At 47.3% G+C, this 20,596-nt stretch overlaps 7 protein-coding genes across 15 annotated transcripts in view; 5 read left to right on the forward strand and 2 right to left on the reverse strand.

Moving 5' to 3' along the window:
- TERG_08452 (uncharacterized protein) overlaps positions 1–5,043 on the reverse strand; it is a gene marked incomplete at both ends in the record, with an annotated part of 9,176 nt that extends 4,133 nt beyond the window's left edge. The window contains 5 exons of the mRNA XM_047748953.1: positions 15–2,991; positions 3,081–3,391; positions 3,446–4,801; positions 4,868–4,910; positions 4,965–5,043. Of these exons, the coding sequence (XP_047604946.1) occupies positions 15–2,991; positions 3,081–3,391; positions 3,446–4,801; positions 4,868–4,910; positions 4,965–5,043 (4,766 nt within the window). The remainder of the gene's footprint in view (positions 1–14; positions 2,992–3,080; positions 3,392–3,445; positions 4,802–4,867; positions 4,911–4,964) is intronic.
- A 439-nt stretch (positions 5,044–5,482) lies between these two features.
- TERG_08453 (uncharacterized protein) lies at positions 5,483–10,764 on the forward strand (the record flags this gene model as incomplete). 6 transcript variants are annotated; one of them, XM_003230929.1, is made up of 5 exons in its annotated part: positions 5,483–5,666; positions 5,741–10,066; positions 10,127–10,282; positions 10,352–10,623; positions 10,714–10,764. In XM_003230929.1, the coding sequence occupies 5 exons, from the start codon at positions 5,483–5,485 to the stop codon at positions 10,762–10,764; spliced, it is 4,989 nt and encodes a 1,662-aa protein (XP_003230977.1). The 6 variants fall into 6 exon arrangements, with proteins under 6 accessions (XP_003230977.1, XP_047607545.1, XP_047607546.1 ...); XM_047750576.1 differs by having other exon boundaries at positions 5,741–10,282; XM_047750577.1 differs by lacking the exon at positions 10,714–10,764 and having other exon boundaries at positions 10,352–10,713.
- A 1,430-nt stretch (positions 10,765–12,194) lies between these two features.
- Positions 12,195–13,244, forward strand: TERG_12687 (uncharacterized protein; the record flags this gene model as incomplete). The annotated part of the gene is made up of 1 exon (XM_047751613.1): positions 12,195–13,244. The coding sequence occupies one exon, from the start codon at positions 12,195–12,197 to the stop codon at positions 13,242–13,244; it is 1,050 nt and encodes a 349-aa protein (XP_047607549.1).
- A 55-nt stretch (positions 13,245–13,299) lies between these two features.
- On the forward strand, positions 13,300–14,281 carry TERG_12688 (uncharacterized protein; the record flags this gene model as incomplete). The annotated part of the gene is made up of 3 exons (XM_003230930.2): positions 13,300–13,687; positions 13,798–14,158; positions 14,221–14,281. 3 exons carry the CDS (start codon positions 13,300–13,302, stop codon positions 14,279–14,281), a joined length of 810 nt encoding a protein of 269 aa, XP_003230978.2.
- A 1,357-nt stretch (positions 14,282–15,638) lies between these two features.
- TERG_08455 (dihydroxyacetone kinase) lies at positions 15,639–17,605 on the forward strand (the record flags this gene model as incomplete). 3 transcript variants are annotated; one of them, XM_003230931.2, is made up of 4 exons in its annotated part: positions 15,639–15,645; positions 15,708–16,215; positions 16,278–16,915; positions 16,977–17,605. In XM_003230931.2, 4 exons carry the CDS (start codon positions 15,639–15,641, stop codon positions 17,603–17,605), a joined length of 1,782 nt encoding a protein of 593 aa, XP_003230979.1. The 3 variants fall into 3 exon arrangements, with proteins under 3 accessions (XP_003230979.1, XP_047604948.1, XP_047607550.1); XM_047748955.1 differs by lacking the exon at positions 15,639–15,645 and having other exon boundaries at positions 15,689–16,215; XM_047750580.1 differs by lacking the exons at positions 15,639–15,645; positions 15,708–16,215 and having other exon boundaries at positions 16,258–16,915.
- Positions 17,606–18,426: 821 nt separating this feature from the next.
- On the reverse strand, positions 18,427–19,174 carry TERG_08456 (uncharacterized protein; the record flags this gene model as incomplete). 2 transcript variants are annotated; one of them, XM_003230932.2, is made up of 4 exons in its annotated part: positions 18,427–18,469; positions 18,548–18,796; positions 18,997–19,029; positions 19,155–19,174. In XM_003230932.2, the coding sequence occupies 4 exons, from the start codon at positions 19,172–19,174 to the stop codon at positions 18,427–18,429; spliced, it is 345 nt and encodes a 114-aa protein (XP_003230980.1). The 2 variants fall into 2 exon arrangements, with proteins under 2 accessions (XP_003230980.1, XP_047604949.1); XM_047748956.1 differs by having other exon boundaries at positions 18,427–18,796.
- Positions 19,175–19,960: 786 nt separating this feature from the next.
- On the forward strand, positions 19,961–20,571 carry TERG_12689 (uncharacterized protein; the record flags this gene model as incomplete). Its single annotated transcript, XM_003230933.2, has 3 exons — positions 19,961–20,000; positions 20,057–20,210; positions 20,274–20,571. The coding sequence occupies 3 exons, from the start codon at positions 19,961–19,963 to the stop codon at positions 20,569–20,571; spliced, it is 492 nt and encodes a 163-aa protein (XP_003230981.2).
- Between the last annotated feature and the right edge of the window lie 25 nt (positions 20,572–20,596).

Genomic DNA, 20,596 nt, shown 5'->3' on the forward strand with positions numbered 1-20,596 from the left:
CTCGGGCTAGCCACAGACGAAATGATTTGCCCAGAGTTCGATTTTCGACGGAGGACCATAATGTCATTGCATGGGAGGCAGCAACGGCACCCTCACCCAAAACATCATCTCGGAAAGTGTCCGGCCTCTGGAAGCTACCACATAGTTGTGATAAGACGAGATTACTCGTGTGGGCTGTTAACAGGTTCCGTCCTGAGATTTTATCACCCAACAGCTCTAGAATAAGCTCACTTTCGTATGTCCCCTTAATACCGTTCCCGACAAGTTGAATATTCTGAGATGCATGGATTATCCTGCGTAAAGACTCCGTAGACGGTCCATCGAGAGTGCTATATTCTGCTGAGGGGCTATATGTTTTGAGAAAGTCCGAGAACCAAAGGTGGAACTCATGCGCTTTGGCGAGTGTGGCCTTGAAGTGAGCTCTTTGGGTAGTGCTCGCTTGAGGTGCAGACAAGAATTCTCGAAGAGATGCCAATATTGAAACAGCTAGACCGGCAGTAAATGAAGGATTGTCAGAAAGATATGCCTTGCCATTTTCAATTAGATACCAAACCAGGCCAATCGCATCCTCTGCGCAATGAAAATCCGTAAGGAAGGGGCTTAATCCACGTAAAAGCATCTCAAATGGATAATCATATAGTAATATTTGACCCGCCACACAAATCAAGATCTTGAGTTTGCGGATAACTGAACACGTATGCAGCGAACCAAGGGCCGCGTGCGTCGAGTCCAAAAGTGTTCTTGCAACGAAACAAACTAGGGACGGAGTCCACATAGTTTCAATGTCAAAACCACTCCTCTTGCACAAAAATTCAATTTCATCGAGAAGGTACCTTGCACGGAAGCAAGGTTGCTGACTGAGAGGAAGGGCTGACGCTGAATGGCTCCGTTCATGTATGTTTTGCCAGGCTACTAATGCATGATGAAATGTAGGCCGTTTCTCAAATGCCCTCTGAATCTGTTCCGTTTGATCGATGCTACCAAAGAGAGTAGCGACTGTCTGAGGGAAATATCTCTCTGATAGTTGGAAAAATTTCTCTTTCCCAAGAAGGTTAATCATCCCACGTTCTGCTCCTTTGGCCCCTGCCTCTTGTGAAGGGGGCATGCTAATGTCACGAGCGACACTGTATGCCTCAGCCTTATAGAACGATTCGCATAATAAATCCTCGAATGTTCTCTCTAGACAAACCTCTATAGCTTTCTTATCATCCTCCTTTTCTCTCATTGCAGTTTGGCCTACAACTTCGTCTTGTATGTCAACAAGAAGCTCACGAAGCGTAGGATACCCAAACACAGCAAATGGAATATCAGTCACGGACTCTTTGTCCATCCAAGTGTAAAGGATCTGTGGCGTAAATAGCTGAAATACTTCCTTAGGACCATCCAAGCCAAGTTCTACAGAAATCTCCTGGAGGCAGGCTTTTGCATGAGGAATAGATGTTGGAACATTCCCAGAAGTCTCAAAAATGCGGTAAATACTCTGGCGAAGAAGTGTATGCCAACGGGACGCAAGCTGCGCAAAGAGGTATAGACGCAATGCAATTCCTTCAGCCCACGTTGAATCCTGGGGTAACCTGTCGATCACATCTTCAAGAATAGCATCATGTTCTTTTAGTACGAACCGACTGAAGATATCCGGTATAAGTTGTGATATATGAAATTTTACTACCAGGTCGCCATCCCGAAGTATTCTGAAAAGGGTAGTTCGAGGAGAGGCCTGTCGGGTCTCCTTCAGGTGAGAAGGGTTTGCTCGTAGGATGGCCTCTGATAGATCGGAAAGTCTTATAAGTACTTTTGAGGACCCGAGGCCTTCTCCCAATAAAACGTCAGTAAACCATGCATAAAGCTCAGATGCAGACTCAAACAGATCGTCCCGTTCATTTCCAGTCCAAAGGTTTACAAAGCAACCCACTAGGCTAATGCAAGCGCAAATTGCGGACTCGCACCCTTCGAGCTGATAGGACTCTAGACACTTTTCTCCAAAATATTCTATAACTCTGCAAGCATTAGCCCTGGAGACATCTGGCCGTCCTTTGAAGATGTCAATGACATATTTCCATCCGACGAGGATTTCTGTTTCAGTTAAAGTTGTGAGGTATCCTATCAGTGGGCCATCAAGGAGTAAACATGGTTCCTCAGCTAGGCGGATTTTGCAGATTACCATAAGCTGAATAGAGGTCGCAATTCGAACGGAGGCGCTATCTGGAAATAGTGAGACAACGCTGTCACTTCGGTGTATCTTTGAAATAAGACTCGACTCCATGGCCGCGGGCCGTTGGGATGGGAAATCCGTGTCAACATCCATAGCATCACTTGCTTGCGAATTGATTTCATCGGATTGTCTATCTCTTTCCAGTATAGGGACGAGTAGCACACTCATCCGGACTAGGCCACGCAAAATGATATCCTTCGAGTCAAATGGAGCTTTCAACGAGAGAACAATAGGAGCTAACACCTCTAAACATGTATTTAGGTGCTCCTCATCCTTGGAAAATTTATCACATAAACTCGCCCAAAGTTTAAGAACGGAATCTTGGGTGTGCTGGCTCCTTAATGATTGCGGTATGAACTCCATCATGATTATAGAGATGACGCATAGAGAGGTAAGGACTTGGATAATCTCCACAGTGATATGATGCCCCTTATCAGTGCAGAGAGCAGCCCACACCTGATGAAAGGTATCAATTTTATACTGTAAGAGGTCAAGAACCAGAGTCTCGGAAGGGTGGTGTCTAGTAGCGACATAGATTGGTACATTACCCACTATTTCTGAATGAACAGTCGTTTTCTTGTCCGTGAGTGTCAAGTAATCGAGAATTTTTGCATGATGTTGTAAATGCATCCAAACCCTAGAGATGCGATTTACTGGGCCTGTAGAGGATAAATCTGGGTTCGGTATGGACGCTCCAAAACATGACAGTAAAATGCCAAGGAGAGGAAAGGGCCGAGCAAAAGTTGCCATATGGCTGGTTTGAACTCTGTCTGTCGGGACTGTAGTATTCGCCGAAAATTAGCATTGATCCATTAATTAGACAACGTAGATACTATACCTAGAACCCATTTATTTTTTAGCCACCCACAAGCTTGTTTAACAAGGCTTTGGCTCTGTGTAGCATTTACCTCCGACCACAGTTCTAAAACATTGACCCAAAGATTCAAGGACGAATCGTTGAGGTTTGCAGGACCGTTCATGTCTGCGGAAGACACCAGGGAATCGAGTGTTCGAGCAATATCCGAGTAGCTCAACAACTTAGAGTGAATGGATACAGCCATAAAATGACAGACGGCTCGCGAGATAGCTGGAGAGGATATATTTCGTACACCTAATTCCCATGCTTGAAGCCAAGTTTCCTTGATCTGATCAGATTTGGCGTGCCGGCAGAGAGTAAGACTGTGTACACGAGTTAATAGTGCAATACTGACAAGGTATAATAGTGCAACTTACCTGGTAATTGCAACAATACTCCAAGAAGCGACCACAACATTGTCATCGAGGGTATTTTTAATTAGTTGCCCAAGGAGTGTAGAGAGGCGTCCGACTTCTGGCTCTGTTTCTGATACGATGAATGGTATGAGTTGTAACGCACAAATACGATTATTCCCAGTAGGTCTTGAAGCATCCATCAGAATATCATCAATTCTAGAAAGAAGATGCTGCTTTTTATTCAAGGACTTTTCTTCCGCCAAGTCACGTTTCTCGCGTGAGTGATAATTGTCAATAAGCCTTGAGAATGCCGCTATGAGTGACAAAATTGTCCAATTCTGCATGACTTTCGAGACTCCTGTATTTGGTGAGATAAACTGAAGGCCAACATGCATAGGAATAATGTGGTGGGAGAAAATTAAATCGTCAACCTGCAGGGCTTCTCTCTCAGGAAGCCGAACATATTCCGAATGCAACCTGTCTACGATACCTTGGATAATTTCGATGTCTAATTCCGGCTGGAGAGCTTGGCCTCTTCTGCATAGGATTTCTTTTCCTATAAGAAGGGTAGCTAGCATCTCTTCTTTGAGCACAACAGACTTTGTAGACCAATAACTTCTAATGGTAGGTATCACGGCGCAAAGGGTATCTTGAACAAGAGTAATGTTCTCCAAGATAGCAATAGAGAGGGTCGTGTTAAGAGCAGTGAAAGCTGCATGGGGTGCGCTTCCCATTGGATTTAGTGAAGCTATATATTTTGAAAGATTATGAAGTAGTTTCGGTGCATTCTCGAGCACTGGCATACCTGGACAAGCGACTAACACCTGTATGCAGACTTCAAGGTCCTCAGAGCTGCCCCTTGAATCTTGTTTAGACGATGGGTAAGAGGATTGTGCCGATGTTGGATGGGGAGTTGAACGGCTACTCTGGCTGAACTCTTCTGGTGGTATGGATCGGCCTCGCCGGATGCTCATCTGTAGCGAGTTGCTATCCCCTGCAAGTCCAAGGCCCTGGAGGCAGAATTCTAGCAGATCACACCAGACATCTTTGGAAAGATGTTCAACATGGGGTGGATATTGTAGAATCACTCGCAGGGTTTTTATGTAATCTGCACTTAGAGATTCCCATAACCCTTCCCCGGGGATTGTCAATGAATCAATAACATGGTTAACAAGAGCAATCACAGTTTTCGTCCTAATCCGACGTAGGGAGACTTCAGCTGCAGTTCTAATGACACCAGCGCATTTTGCCAGTCTGCTTGCTGCTTGCGTTTTGGAGACAGCTCGATTCGCTTTACTGAACGTCGATTTCTCAATAGCAATAAATCGGAAAAGAGTCTCAAAGATACCGTGATATACTTTATCGTTCAAAGAACCCCTATAGATAAGTGTAAGTCACCACATGCGGTTACAGGACCCAGCTGCTGGCGATTTTATAACATACAGTCTAGGAGAGCGCCTGTTTTGAAGCAAGATGTGTTTGAGATCTACACAAAAAGTTAGCCAGTCAATTAACACCGGACGACAAACTGGGGTGTCACCTTCAAGTCCATCTATCCGATCTTTGAGCCTCCCAGAGGATATCAAATTGACTGCCTGATCAACACTAACTTCTCCCATGATGGCGCTCTCAACTCATAGGTATAATTAATGATTGGTATCCCCAGCAGGCCGACATTTCATTCGTTTGTTTTCAATGCAGTCCAAAGATGTCAATATTAGAAGTTGAACTTCAGAAAAAACTCGATGCGAGACTTAGCTCCATCGTCGTCCATGTCAATTCCAATCAACTAATAATGTAGCCGCTGGTTCAGCTGTGTAGCTAATAATTAGGTGACTAACTACTAACTAGTTAGTTCGCGTTGTGCCTCGCACGTCGTCCTGGTTTCTTTTTTAGGCTTGGCCCGTCTAATTAAACGGCCTTGGCGTGTTTGTCGCGTTTGGCTTTTGGCCCTAACCTTCAAGTAAGTTAAACTTACTTTGATCTTTCTGCTTCAACAATAAATAACATTGGAAAAAAGGACGCCCTGGACCTCAGCAACGACACGCGGAGTTCATAATGGAGGGCGATGAGAGTTCTAGCAACTTACGGGGCCTATATCAGGACCTGTCAGCCTTGTCCAGGTTTGCTCTTCCCAATGCAGAGAGGCTTGTGGCCGAGTTGGAAGCAACACTTGAGGACTTCCGCAGGCTGTTAGACAAGCCAGCCAAAAACAACGACAGCAGAAAGACTGTTCTTTCAGGTAGGCATCTTGGGGTTGGATAGGCGTTGCGACACTAATGCTCGCGGCTCTTTGCTGATGCTTGCTTTCTTTAGGCAAAATTAAGCTTGACGATGTCGAATATGAGGTCAACGTGGAGTTCCAGCAAGAAGTATTGCAGGTGGCAGATGCTTTGGACGTCGATGAAATTGAGGCTGCGCGCTATTATATTCGTGCACAATCCGATGCTAAGAAGCTAGATCGATCGCCAATCGTCAGCTCTATAATCCGTTTTCACGAACAAAGAGAGTTCGTTCTAGAGTGCCTGAGGCTCATCCTTCACGAGTCTTTTGAGGTAGAACGGGAAGAAACTCAGCTCTTAATGAAGGAATATGTTGCATCGGTACTTGAAATACAGAACGGCCCTTTACGGAATGACTCGCTATTTGCTAGGAAATGCATGGACGCGATGACAGACATCGAAAAGTGGCTGGTTCTTTTGGGGGAACAGATACAAAAAGCATCAATTGTTGGGCAGTCTCAGGAAGCTGATATTCTTGAAGTTATTGAATATCAAAAGCAAAGTCTTGGGAAACAGCATGAATCTTTAGGAGCCATCGTGTCCTACCTCTTCAAAGGCACCTACACAAGCTCTGAAGACTTCCGCAAACTCATGGAGAAAACAAAAAAGGTCGACAAATTTGACATGCTACTCGTCCATTATGTCCCCTCAATCATAACTGCGGCCTCCCAATATGGCTCATCGGAAGGTCAGGGGATTGAAGACGCAAGATCCTTACACAAAGTGATTGTTGAGTCAAAGGACTCCCAAGGCTGGGTACTCCCCCAGTTTCACGCTGCCACCATAGTCTTTTGGCTAGCGGAGTATAGTGGCTGGTACTTTGATAGCACGGCGGCTGGACCGATTCAAGGTTTAAATTCTGCCGAAGAGTCCGCCAAGCTATCAAAATCACTTCTCGCTGCCCTCGAAGACGGCGGTTTTCACTTTATTCTAAGCATTTGCGCTGGAGTTGGTTTGGATGGATGGAAAAATGCAGAAAGGAACGAGCTGGTTACACTCCTACTCAAGGATGCGGCCCGCCTGACTCTCGAACCCGACGCTCCCTCGCCATATTTCCATTCCTTACTCATGGAGAGTATCGAAGGATTCACCGAGTCTCTGATTGCAAACATGCCCGATGCTATCCGAATGCTGAAGTCGGAAGAAGATACCCAGCGATTGGATCAGATTACTGCGCTCAGGGACTCAGTTTCTCCAAATCTCCACCGGGGTCCCGTAGAGGTTCGCATGCATTTAGAATGTTTACTAACTATAATCGCGTTCTCCTTCGACGGCAGGAATGATGCTGCTCAAGAGTTTTGGCTGGACCCTGACGGTAATTTATACGGATTCCTTCAATGGGTATCGAAACGCCAAACCGTTCCCCGGGCCAGTGCATTTTGCGAGATGTTATGCTCTATTTCAGGTGGGGAAGAGAACTCGGCCGCGGCACATAAATTCCTCATTGATGAGGATTCTCTATCTTCTGCAAAGTTTCGAAGGTCGGCTTCTATGAACTGGACTCAAATGTTCGCCGAAATTCAACTCTATGCTGTGAGAATTACTGAGCGCCCCTCGACGACCCAGTCTTCTACACTACGCCTCCGTAAATTGGAAGTCCCAGATATTGAGGAGCCCGAGAGCCCAATTATGCTTACCAGCTACCTACGTCTCATCAGCCATCTGTCCCGGGAGAATAGTAAAATTCGTGAATGGATTCTGCAACATCAAACCACCAACCTGATCTCGGTACTTCTCACTCTTTGTGGTGCGTCAATCCCTCAGCATCTTCGAGCAGCTATCTTTGTTACTCTGCGATGTTTAATGATAGACCGGACGTCAGCCCATTCAAATGAAATGTGGACTTCTCTGGACAACTGTATCTCTGGCTCAGGCTCTCTTCCACTGGCACTTTCTCGGCTACCCCCCTTGTCTAGCCCACAAGTACGGAACGAGCGGCATGCTTTCCAACGCATCACAGAGAGCTTTGATCAGATGAATGCGTTTGTTGAAATGCTTAACCAGCTGGTTGGCCCTGTATCCGATTCATTGGATTCACAATTGACCCTGCCATTCCCTGAGTCGTTGGGCTCCACGTACCGAATGCCTGGTATTGAGCCTTATGTCGATTATGTAATGGGCCAGGCTTTCGCAAACAGAAGTGTCATGGCTGAAGACAAGGAGTCGCATCTCTTGCAGTGGAATTGCATGAATTTTGCTGCTACTGCTCTAGAGTCCTTCAACGAGAATCTTGTTAGCATTGTCAGTCAGCCGTCAATATCCGCACAGCCAAACTGGAAAGTGACATTCTCAACATATCTTCGATTACATCCATTTTCACGTGTTATGGAATGGCTTTTCAACGAAGATGTGCTCAGAGTCTTATTTTCTTGCTCCCACAGAGATGCAGATGGGGTGTCCAAGGCTTCTTCAGACTCCATACTGATTTCCAGCTTGGTCCGGAGTATTGATATCATGAATCTAATTCTCGACCACCAGCCCACATACTTCAATATTGTTCGACCAATAATCAAAAGCTCCGGGCAAGACTCTTCTTTCAACATCGCCAATTCTACCCTTGCATCTTTTGAAGACTGTGTTATTGATAACTTAGGGTTGATTTCTGACCTATGTCTTTATTGCGGGACGGGGCATCCTCAACTGACGCTAACTTCACTGGCTCTTTTGGAAAAGCTGTCAGCTTCCAGAAAGTTAAACAAATCTTCAAATATCTCATCTCGATGGCAATCTACAAACCAGATGGTTGAACAGTTGAACTCCAATGTTGAAGCAGACCGAGTAGCCCGATCACTAGCCTCCCAAATAGATGTAGATATTCGGGAACTAGAGAGTGGTCCAGAATCATCCGGCTACCTTATTAAGATGGGACTACTTCAGCTACTGGATAAGTGCCTCAAGATGTCTCCTGAGAAGCCAACAATTGCTCATCTCCTTCTTGGTTTCTCCTGCCTTGGTAATACCCTCGACATCCCACCAGATGGCTTGTTTGAAAATGGGATTTCCCTTTTACACTCTATACTCGAGTTTGTTAAGGCTTATCCTCTTGGAATGGATGGGGCAGTTATATCCTGGATGATACATCTAAGACGTTTGGGTTTCCAAGTTTTACTGAACCTGTGGGCCTCACCTCTTTCATCTAATCTTACTTTACCGCATCTCCGCGCAGGTCAACTTTTACCAGTGCTCTTCATGTCTCAACCAGTTGTTACCGCAGAGACGTTATGGGACGACTTCCGAACAAACGAGCCTGATTTCTGGCTGTCATCGTCACCCAGCTCGCTATCTGAGCTGCTCATGCTCCGCACACTACTTTATGAATATGCAACGACAGAGGTGCGGGCTGTGTATAAGCAAGGCTCTCCATCTGTCCAGAGGGATACTTTACGGACAATTCTGGGAACAACATCAGTCGAGGGTGACCAGAGCGTCGAACATCCCTCTTTGTTTGATCTTTTCGATTTTGCTGATATTGATATCGGCTTTTCTTATACATGGCCTGAATTGCAGTTCTTCGGTAGCGTCAACGTTGAAAGTTGCGTGAAGACGGAGGAAAACGGAGTGGTTGTACTTTATGACATTGAAGCACTACAAGAACTCCTTCAGCTTGTGAAAGAGGATCTCGTTGCCGATGGTGTGGTGACATCACAAAACGAGCAAATCATGGCTGAGAAGGAGAAACTTTTACTATTTTTAAGTGCTACTAACGAATTCCGTTATGTTCAATTCAATCGGTTTGTTGCCTTAAAGGCGTGGACAGATCTAGTGACCATCATTACTACCACTTGCAAAATGGACCCTACATACATGGCTTCCTTCATTCAGCAAACACTGCAACTGATACTACCAAAGTTTGAGTCATCAATAGTCGAAACCCCAGCGGAAGCTATTGAACTGGCCCACCTCGGTGAGACTCTCATTGACAAGCTTGATAAGATACCCACCGATACAAACGGGGATGTGATCGATGAGAGATTGGACTACTTGTTCCAAGTCTGCACAAGCGGCATCCCGCAAACGTCCGACAACATCACACTCCGAGAATCTCTATATCAAATATCCTCGAAACATCTCGCCCGGATTACAGCATCTAGTTCAACAGATGACCGATTCAAGGAGCACGCGCACAGCACCGTCAAGGCTGCAGGGCCTACACTCATGGAAACTATCTGCGATGATGCGTACGGCAGCAGCGAGAGTTGCAGAGTCTCTGCCCTGGTGTTGCTAAACCTCTTAGGGATCCTTGACCAGCAGAGAAATTCTTCCCTCCTGGTCAACTTGATTACCCACTCCAACTATCTTGGAATGTTCCTAGACGTATTGAGGGTAATGCCTTCGGAGTTCCGAAATGCCAAAGCTACAGGTACGCTTCTGATTTTCTGCTCCATAAACAGGGCTGTTTCACTTACAGCCTGCTATCTAGATACCGCACAGCTGTTGCTGTTCTACGAGTCCCAACTATCACTTCTCCAACAACTTTCACAGACGAAGGCTGGCGCATCGCAGCTCCTAGATGCTGGTTTATTCCAGGCTGTGAAGGAATCACAGCTATTTTCTGCTGATCCAGATATAGGCATAGGTGAGGCAAATTTCAACTCTTAGATCCGAGTACCAGTCACCGTCTTTATTAACCAGGAGTTCCTATTAGATATCGACAACAGTGACGCACTTCAGCGATACTATGAACTACTTTTGTCTGTTCTCCAAGTGATTGTGTCCACTATCTTCGCTAGAGGGCTGCACAATCAGGCCATCTGTGACCAGACGAGAGCATTCCTCTCCGAGAACAGACAGAGCATGGTTGGCATATTCAAGCGATGCGCAAAGAATGGAAGTTCAGATGATCCCAGCATGAAAAAATGCCTAGACAATCTGGCCAAATCGTACACTGCATTGATTGCCTCTGTCGACTTTCTGGACGTAAGTGCATTCCCTCTCCTCCGTCTCTTCCCCATCCACACGCACCATCCTCATGCACCAGAGGCATTGTACTTACACACTTCTGAATAGTACGAAGACAGCCAGTCCAGCATCACGTCAAAACCAAAATTCTTCTCGTAATCTTCTGTGGACTATTGCAGTTTCTATGTGATGCCTCGTACGGAGTAACACGATATCACCGGATTTTTCGTATTTTTGATTCCGCAGTGTTTTCGTTTTATTTTTTGTAGCTTTAGAGTCATGAAGGGCGCTCAGTTTATGTATCTATAAACAGGACGAATGATAACATACGAGGGTAAAAGAAAGGAAAAGAAAAAGAAAAGCGTGAAATATGGTTGCCCCGTTGATCGTTTTATATTTATTTTATTTCTGAGGTCGCGGAAGAAAATTAACTAACCTCTACGTGTTTGTCGTGTTTGGTTGCCCAAAGGAGCCACGACTTCACGTGCTTTCGCCGGCCTGGCTCGACTTTCTAATCGACAACTTCGACTTCATCTCCGCCGTCTGCCTCCCCATTTTCCTCCACCAGGCCAGAGCTCTACGGGCATGCGAAGCAGCCAGCAGGTCGCGGTTGGCTAGAATTCTATCCTGCTGCTCAGCACCCTTCCACTTTCTCACGGTTGTCCTGCCCGGCCGCGCCTGTTCTTCCCACCGCTGGGCTACCTCATATCGATGAAACTTAATGCCTACTCACTCCTCTGGCGGGAACCGCAAACAAATGGGTAAAAGGAAACACAAAGACTCAAGCCGAGACGAATCGCAAGAAGAGCAGGAACAGAAGCAGCGGACAATCCCGGATCTTTTTAGCAGAGACTACCACAGCACGAACCACAAGCAGGCGCAGTCCAACAAGCGGCTACGGCGCAACGAATGCGATCCTGGCCGCGAAACCTCGTCCGAAGAGCTAGCACCCATCACTGTCGACAAGATGTATAAGTTCACCAGCTCGGACGGCAAGGGGAGTAACGGAAGTGCGTTTGGCTTCGCTCGCGCCGACAACCGAGCGCCGCTGGCGAGGGCAAGACCGTTCAATTCTTCCAATCCAAGTAGCTTTACACCCCACACAGGTGCAAAGACACTGAAAGTCAAGAATCTACGTGACACTCCCAAACTCGATCAACAGCTCTATTTTGAAAAAGTGTGGTCGCAGCTGGACTCGGCTCTTACGGCAATTTTCAACCATGAGAAGCTTCCGTTTTCCTTGGAGGAGCTATACAGAGGTGTGGAACATGTGTGCAGGCAGGGAAGAGCACCAAATCTGGCGAAAAATCTCAAGGACCGCTGCATGGAACATATATCTGGGACGGTCATGGAATCACTACTTGCCAAATCCACATCCGGAGATGAGGCCGGGGTACTGCGGGCCGTGGAAGCCGCATGGACACAGTGGAATGCGCGACTTGTGAGTCCTTCTATACCTCGTCAAGTACAAGTTATGGAATAATAACCACTCTAACTGGTCATTCACTTAGGTGACGGTTCGATCCATTTTCTACTATCTAGATCAATCCTTTCTCCTGCATTCTCCCAACAATCCCGTTATATACGAGATGGGTCTTCTTCAGTTCCGTTCATCGGTGTTTTCTGACGAGACCCTGAAATCCAAGGTGTTCAAGGGGACATGCCTTCTGATCGAGCTGGATAGACAGGGGGATAGCTATTCCGACCCCACCCTGTTAAGAAGCTCTATTAAGCTCTTCCACGACTTAAAGATTTACACCAGTCAATTTGAACCATCAATGCTCGAGACTTCAGCGGCATATTATAGATATTGGGCAGCAACCCATGTAGCTGAAGACGACTTGGCAAGCTATGTGGAAAAGTCGTATCGGCTCATTGAGCGGGAAATGGCTCGGTGTGATCTCCTCTCATTCGACAGAGGGACCAAACAGAAGTTAGCCGAGCTTCTCGATCATAATCTGATGGCTAATCAAAAACAGTTCCTTCTCCAAGAGACAGATCTCATTGGTCTCCTCCGAGCAAACAATGCCACCGCTCTGGAACGGTTGTTCTCGATGCTTGAACGGAAGGGTATGGGCGTGGATGTAAAGTCTGCGTTTAGTAAATATATTGTCCAACAGGGTTCCTCCATTGTCTTTGACGAAGCGCGTGAGGCTGAAATGGTCACTAGACTACTTGCTTTCAAGCAAAGCCTAGATCATATCTGGAGATTTTCGTTTCATAATCACGAACAACTCGGCCATACTCTTCGTGAATCCTTTGAAACTTTTATCAACCAGCATAAGAAGACTGATTCTAATTGGGGGACAGACAACCCCAAGCCCGGTGAGATGATTGCAAAGCACGTCGACTTGTTGCTCAAGGGAGGAGTGAGAGCACTCCAGAATCGTCCAGTTGAAGACATCACCGGTAACTCCAGTCTTACCGATGAGGATGCAGAAATTAATAAACAGCTCGATCAAGTCTTGGACCTCTTCCGATTCGTGCATGGCAAAGCCGTGTTCGAAGCCTTTTATAAGAATGACCTTGCAAGAAGACTCCTAATGGGCAGGAGTGCCAGTGATGAAGCAGAGAAGAGCATGCTCTCAAGGCTCAAGTCAGGTCTGTATCGTCTCGACGCATTGTGCATTTGGGGCTAGGCTAACGCAGAAGAACACAGAGTGCGGCTCCAATTTCACCCACAATTTGGAGACCATGTTTAAAGACATGGACCTTGCACGGGACGAAATGGCCTCTTATAACGCCCTGCTGCGGGAGAGGAACGAACGGCCCAAGATTGATCTCAATGTTAATGTCATATCTGCAACTGCCTGGCCGAGTTACCCGGATGTGCCCGTCAACATACCAGACTCGATATCTCAAGCCATCAACAATTTTGAAGAATTTTATAATAACAAATACAGCGGACGAAGGCTGCACTGGAAGCACACTCTCGCCCATTGTCAATTGAAGGCACGGTTCCCGCTTGGAGACAAGGAATTGGTTGTAAGCTCGTTCCAGGCTATTGTACTGCTCCTATTCAACGACGTTGCCGGTTCCGAAACGCTATCGTATGATGTTATCAAAAAGACGTCTGGTCTTAGTAAGCTTTGATACTTCTCTTTTCCCCTCTCTCCTATTTCCCGTTTGGCCCGGGTAGCTAGGGTGGATCACAACATCGTTCAAATGCTAACAATAGTTTCCTTCTCGTAGCGGATGTGGAGCTGAAGAGAACACTACAGTCCCTAGCATGTGCTAAATACCGCGTTCTCCTTAAAAAGCCCAAAGGCAAAGAGGTCAACGAGGGAGACGTGTTTGCGTACAATGCCAAGTTTGAGGACCAAAAGATGCGGATCAAGATCAACCAGATCCAGCTGAAGGAAACCAAACAGGAGAACAAGACGACACACGAGCGTGTTGCCGCAGACCGACACTTTGAGACACAGGCTGCGATCGTACGGATCATGAAAAGCCGCAAGACCATTACGCATTCAGACCTGGTAGCTGAAGTAATCAAAGCAACCAAGAATCGCGGTCAGCTCGAGCTTGGCGACATCAAGAAAAACATTGACAAGTAAGCCTTGAACTCTCTGCTGACTGATAATAGAAAATGCTTTGCTGACACATGTATGCCAGGCTCATTGAGAAGGACTACATTGAACGAGAAGATAACAACCGGTACAAGTATATTGCCTAGACCAACACACAGCTTGTTCCAAAATTTGATCACCATCTCCTACGAATTTCCAGGAATCGACACGAATGGGCTCAAAGAAAAGAAATAAAGAAAATAAAACATCCAAGAATGACAAACAAACCACCCTCTTTTGGTGCATTTTGAGCGGAGTTTTACGGGGAAAGACATGCACTTTTTCATCTCACGGAATAAGAATATACGCTCGTTGACTACTGATCTCTCAGCTACCTCCACACTGTTTCCACAACGCCTTTCTCCTATATTTAGTCAATTACGTGATGCCGCCGGTCCAGGCCCTTGAAGTATTATGTATACTAACTGCGACGCATTATCAGCTGGATCTCGAAGCATCAGATGATCAATCAAGCTTCTCCCTCCAGGGCCATATTTGTTATTTTCTCAAGAACTAGTCTCCTTCTTCTCTTTTGCCATGGCCCATCCAGCCAACTGACTGGACAAGCACCCGCTATCAAGCTGCGATATTCGGCCGACTTTTTCTTTTTCCCCCTTTTTCTTATACTCCTGAACAGCTCTAGAAGCCGAAATCACCGGCACTTCCCGATCCGGTAAGCCGGGACTGCCGACGGCGACGCCCAAGCGATCCAGCAGTGAAAGCCATGAGCGCCTGGGCAGCGCTGGCATCGAGGCTGCGCCGCTGTCCGGCGTGGCCCGGCGCCCAGCGGCCGATGCTGCCAGTGGCCTACGAAGCATAGCTCGCCCTCATTATGCCCTGGCCGACATGGTTAGTAACATGCTTGCTCGGCTCGACGTCCGTCTGGGGTAGTTGAACCTGTAGTCTAAGCTGTATGGAAGAGAGTTAAGGCTGGAGTTTTCCCCGAAGCGCTGTAACAGGCCCACCCGCCACCAAACCAACAGCTTTCGTCTCATCTTTGCTTTTTATTCCAACGCATCACGCTCTCTCTCGACCCTTTTTTTTTTTCTTTTATTTTTTTTTAGATCCCGCAGCAGTCGAAGCATGTTCCTCGACCGGAGTCGCATGTACCTTGGCTTGTCCCACCCGAAGCTTGCGCTGTGCTGATGCTATGGCTGCCGGCAGCTGTTTGCCCCTCCTGGCTTGTCGGGCCTCGCCCCGATGGCCGGGTCGTATGTATCAGGCCAGCACTACAAAGGTCAGCCGGTCACCAGCACATTCGCGCTCTTTTTTCTACTCCTTCAGGCACACCAGTCTTCTTCTCTGTACTATATTCTTACTCCTGAGCAGTTGTACCTGTCTTTTTATTCTGTGAGAACCCGGTCTGATTGTCAGATAGCACCTGTCGGATTGCGCAAACACCCAGACAACTCGTCCATAGGCGGAGCGTCCTACAGCAGGAGGGAAAGCCATACCGCCATCACCATGCAGAGTAAGGAAGCTGATAATTTTGAGCTGGAAGGTGTCCAGGATCTATGCTGACGGTCTCTCTAGCTAAACACTTCTTCTCGGACCCAACTCACCTGGTCAATTCGGCCCTTCACTCCCTTACCCTAACCAACCCTTCCCTGGCCTTCGACAGACAAAACAAGATCATCTACCGTCGACCATGTAAGGATACCGAGTCCAAGGTATCCATCATTTCTGGTGGCGGCTCCGGACATGAACCTGCCTTTGCCGGCTTTGTAGGCAAGGGGATGTTAACGGCGTCGGTGGCCGGCACCATCTTTGCTTCTCCGTCTGCCGAGCAGGTCAGGAGGGCCCTGCTGCAACGAGTTGATGGCTCCAAGGGCGTCCTTGTTATTGTCATGAACTATACCGGTGACGTCATGAATTTTGGGCTCGCTGCTGAAAAGGGTAACGCGGCGGGCATCAAGACCGAATTCTTCGCTATCAGTGATGACGTTGGTGTTGGTCGTGAGAAGGGCGGAAAGGTTGGCAGAAGAGGAATCGGTGGTGGTGTCATGGTTCTGAAGATCGTCGGTGCTCTTGCTGAGACAGGGTGAGTGTTGATCCCTCTCTTTCATCCTGCATATCTGATTCGATGCTAATATATGTGTTAAGTGCGTCTCTGGAAGAGGTTTATGCTACAGCTCAACTTGCCAATAGCAACCTTGTCTCCGTTGGCTCTTCTCTGGAACATGTCCATGTCCCAGGCCGAGGCATGCCAGACCCGAATTCAGACGACCTGGTACCCCACGGCGAGGTAGAGGTCGGTATGGGCATTCATAACGAGCCTGGTTCCCACCGTATGAAGGTCACTGTAGAAGAAATGATACAGACCATGCTCAAGCAGATGCTTGACCAAAATGATAAGGAGCGAGCCTTCCTCAAGTACAGCTCCTCGGAAAGTTTTGCCCTTCTCATCAACAACCTAGGAGGCGTGAGCACACTAGAGTTGTCTGCCCTTACCGCTGAAGTGGTCCTTCAGTTAGAAAGAGATTACAAAATTAAGCCTGTGAGGACGATTCAGGGCACGTTCTTGACCAGTCTCAATGGTATGGGTTTTAGTATCTCTCTACTCCGTCTAGTGGACACCGGACTGGGTGCAGGCAAATCGCTTCTCGAACTATTAGATGCTCCCTCAGAGGCAGTTGGCTGGGCTGCCCCAATCCGAACCTCCACTTGGGACAATCAAACGTCCGCCTCCTTCGAGTCAGCAAGCAGCCCCCGTGCTGTCGAGAAGCCCTCAAACCTCAACCGTATGTACCTTCTCCTTAGCTGCATCTAACTATATGTACCCAGCTAACTCGGCTATAACAGTTGATCCTGCAATCCTCAAAAAGGTTCTTTCCTCGGGACTTGACCGAGTTATTAAAGCGGAACCCCTTGTCACCCGCTATGACACTATAGTCGGAGACGGTGATTGTGGAATTGGGCTCCAGCGCGGTGCAGAAGCCATTCTCAAAGAAATTAATGACTCCTCCACGCCCCTCACGCCCGACATTCTCGCTACCTTGCATCGCATCATTGACGTCGTCGAAAACACCATGGACGGCACCAGCGGTGCCATCTACGCCATCTTCCTTAATGCCCTTGCCCATGGCCTCCGTGCACAAGACAAATCTACCCCTGCCACTGTAACATCAAAGATATGGGCTAATGCGCTCCAGCACTCCCTCAAGGCCCTGGCCAAATACACGCCTGCCCAGCCTGGTGACCGAACTCTTATGGACGCATTGTCACCCTTTATCAGCACCTTAATTGAAACAGAAGATATCCGAAAAGCAGCTGAGGCAGCGAGCCAGGGCGCTGAGTCTACCAAGATGATGAAAGCCAGCCTTGGAAGGGCTGTGTACGTTGGTGGTGAGGACGAGTGGGTTGGCAAGATCCCTGACCCTGGTGCATATGGTCTCAGTGAGTTCCTGAACGGTGTAGCTGAGGGTATATGATCATCTCATCTATATTTCTTCTTTTGGCGTTTCCTTTCGCATTTTCATCTTGGGTATAATATCTAGTGAATAATATGGCGACGGCGACTAATATCTGAGTTAATTCGGGTCATTCCCCTCTCCCTTTACTTCCCCCACCCCTCATTTCTGGCATTACTCTTTGTATCAATCATTGGTATCTTTGTTTTCGCGTGTATATAATGTCGATATACTACCTCCATATTAATACTTTTGAAAACTCCGTCTTACTAGCTACTTCGTAAACTTGGGGGGTATATGCTTTGATGTAGCACGTGACTAACTGAGCCACAAGCTGAAGGCTCAAATAAGGTGCGAAAGGGAAAGAGTCGCAATGTTCACTTCGCCTTTATCAATCAAGGCTGTATGTTTCATCATATTCTAGGGATTTCATGTCTTCTCCAGGGGTACTATATCACATAAACCCTGACCTTCCGCCAAGTGTAACAAAGGACCGGTGCAGAATATCCGGTTCATCCCACCGCGGACTCCATGTGAAAAAGAAATCGCAAATCAAAACGGTACGTACGGATTTTGAGAAGGACAGGAGGGAAACAAGAAACGCCAAAGACGCCGACATGCTGGATTAGTGACTTCCATAACATAGCTTTAATATGGAAGCAAGGCATCACTTTGCGGGCCAGGCCCGTCTCCCGCGACGCCAGAGCGATTTGTTGCATCCTGATTACCGCTTTGGGGTGGAGAGATCTAAGTAGGCGGGAGTCTAAGTCATACGGAGGTGACAGATTGGCGAATGTGTGCGGACCGCGTAGTGTAGAGCTAAGAAAAGACCAAAACGAAGCTCAACTCAGAAGTACCAGGATAACTGAATCGCCTCTCAAGAACCTATATGGTCGAGTAAGTTTAGTGTCATCGCATATACCGTGAAAAGGGAAGGTCCGGGCAAGTTTTGCGTAGACATACATCTTGCTGATGAAACGATCTTTATTGACGCCTTTACCCTTACCACCCTTGGGCTTCTCAGTCCACATCTCCTTGACGTTCTCTAGTACCATGTTACAGTGACGATCAAAAGCCTTTACACGCGCAAGTAGCTTGCGGTTGTTCCGACACGAGATCAAGACCTGCGAGTGGGCACGGGTAGCTGTCTGGAGGATTGAAAGCGGACCGGTGGTGAGCTCATGTTCTTCGAGAACAGAAACTTCGTATTCACTATAGCGCGTACTAGGTTAACTCATCGCCCATCGCCATTATTAATTCATTGCGCAAGGAACAAAGCGAGCTGGAACGGGTTCGGATGCCAAAAACAGAGCAATAGTAGTTGTCTGGCAGTGGTGTGGTTGAGGTTGGTGATGGCTTCAAGTTTGACGGGAAGAATAGTTTGGGGCATTCAAAGGACCAATGGAACGTACGTCAGCTCACTGCGAGGCTTGTTAAGCAGATCTCTAGAGTACAAGAGCCAGATGTTAGCAGGTATGCGGCAATGCGCTGTAGCAGCAAGGCCGTCTATTGCGCGGGGGGGAGGACCGGTTGAGTCATCTGATTCGACTGTGAATGGGAGCCTGCTTACTGAATCTTGGTGTCAGACATCTTCGGAAAAGCTATAAAAGGGCAGCAACGGTACGCTCCTTCGTGTCGACGTCTTTTCCTTGCTTCCGGTTCTTCTTCTTTGCGTTCGTCTTCCTCCTGCGTCTTCGCAGCAAAAAAAGTCAACAAGCCCTAAAGCTTTCTTATATCACGTGATTATTAGATAATCGCCAAGCTTCATGTCCGATTCTGGTTAGCGTGTCACACGTCGGCGGCTTATTTTTCCAACCCTGAAGGCGCGTTGGACCTGGCGCGTCACTAGTCCGTATCAGGAAATCTGCTTCCCATTCACACGCGATTAGGTCAGCAATCTCGAATATCGCGTTTGGCTTCACGACTTTCGATCGTCTATAACTCCAACCTCGTCTTCTCCGCCTCCAACGTCTTCCTGCTCTTCCTCTTCTTCTCCCTCTTTTCCACACACACGCGGTTGCTAGGCTGAGCTCGCGTGAGAGGGAGACCATTGAAGGGGTTGCTTTCATCTTTTTCATTTGTTCTTTTTTGTCCTCGTTCTCATTAGATACATGTTCCGATTACTGGCAACTCTGCCAATCCTGACATTGCCATATTTACACTTCGCTGCAGTCCTCACGTTATGAAGCCTGCCAGGCTACCAGGCACAGACATCAACCTTATGCAGTAACTCATTCACTGAGGCTATCGATTCGTTTCTGTTTGCACCCGCCGACTGCTACCCTCTAGCTTCCTCGAAGCAGCCAACACCAGAGAGGATTTCTTCGCCTTAATTTCCTGTGACTCCTTCTGATACCCGACTTTGCAGTCAAAAATATGGAAAACGAGGAGGGAATCTCTGTTCGGCCTATGAGGCGTGAGTATTTCCAGGTGGCCCATGGACTGAGTCGTGAATACTGATCTTCTCTATAGTAAAGGTCCTCTACACGTTCGATAACGAAAGTAAAACCAACTGTCTTGCCAGGTGGCCGCATATTTTAGATATCCAAACTGCCTATCTTGATGAAACAACACAGGTTGGCGTGATTGAGCTAAAAACTTGCATTCAAACCATTGTCTCGGCAAGGTAAGGCAACTGCATTTCCTCTCTTTGGGAGATTTTTTTTTTTTTTTCTAACACGCCTCTTAGCCCTGAATTGGTTGCAAAGCTCGGGCGAGATTACACGGTCTATGCGTACGACTATTCTGAATATGAAACTCCCCTAGTCGGTCAGGGAATGCTTTCCTGGGTTTTGGCCTCCGCCTCACCAACGCCAAATGCTCCCGCACACCAGTCCAAGACCATTGTCACGGGACGAGTTTGCAAAAATACTGGGTTATTCGCTAGAGGTGCACAGGAGACCCTTGAGGTCAAGCTCCGTCTCGTCCCTGTACCACTGTTCTCCAGAGTGAATATCTTGAGAGTATGCAAAAGTACCGCGAATTAAGCAATCTCATACCACATGATTTTGA

This window comes from Trichophyton rubrum (genome assembly GCF_000151425.1).
Source record: "Trichophyton rubrum CBS 118892 genomic scaffold supercont2.15, whole genome shotgun sequence".
Lineage (NCBI taxonomy): Eukaryota > Fungi > Ascomycota > Eurotiomycetes > Onygenales > Arthrodermataceae > Trichophyton > Trichophyton rubrum.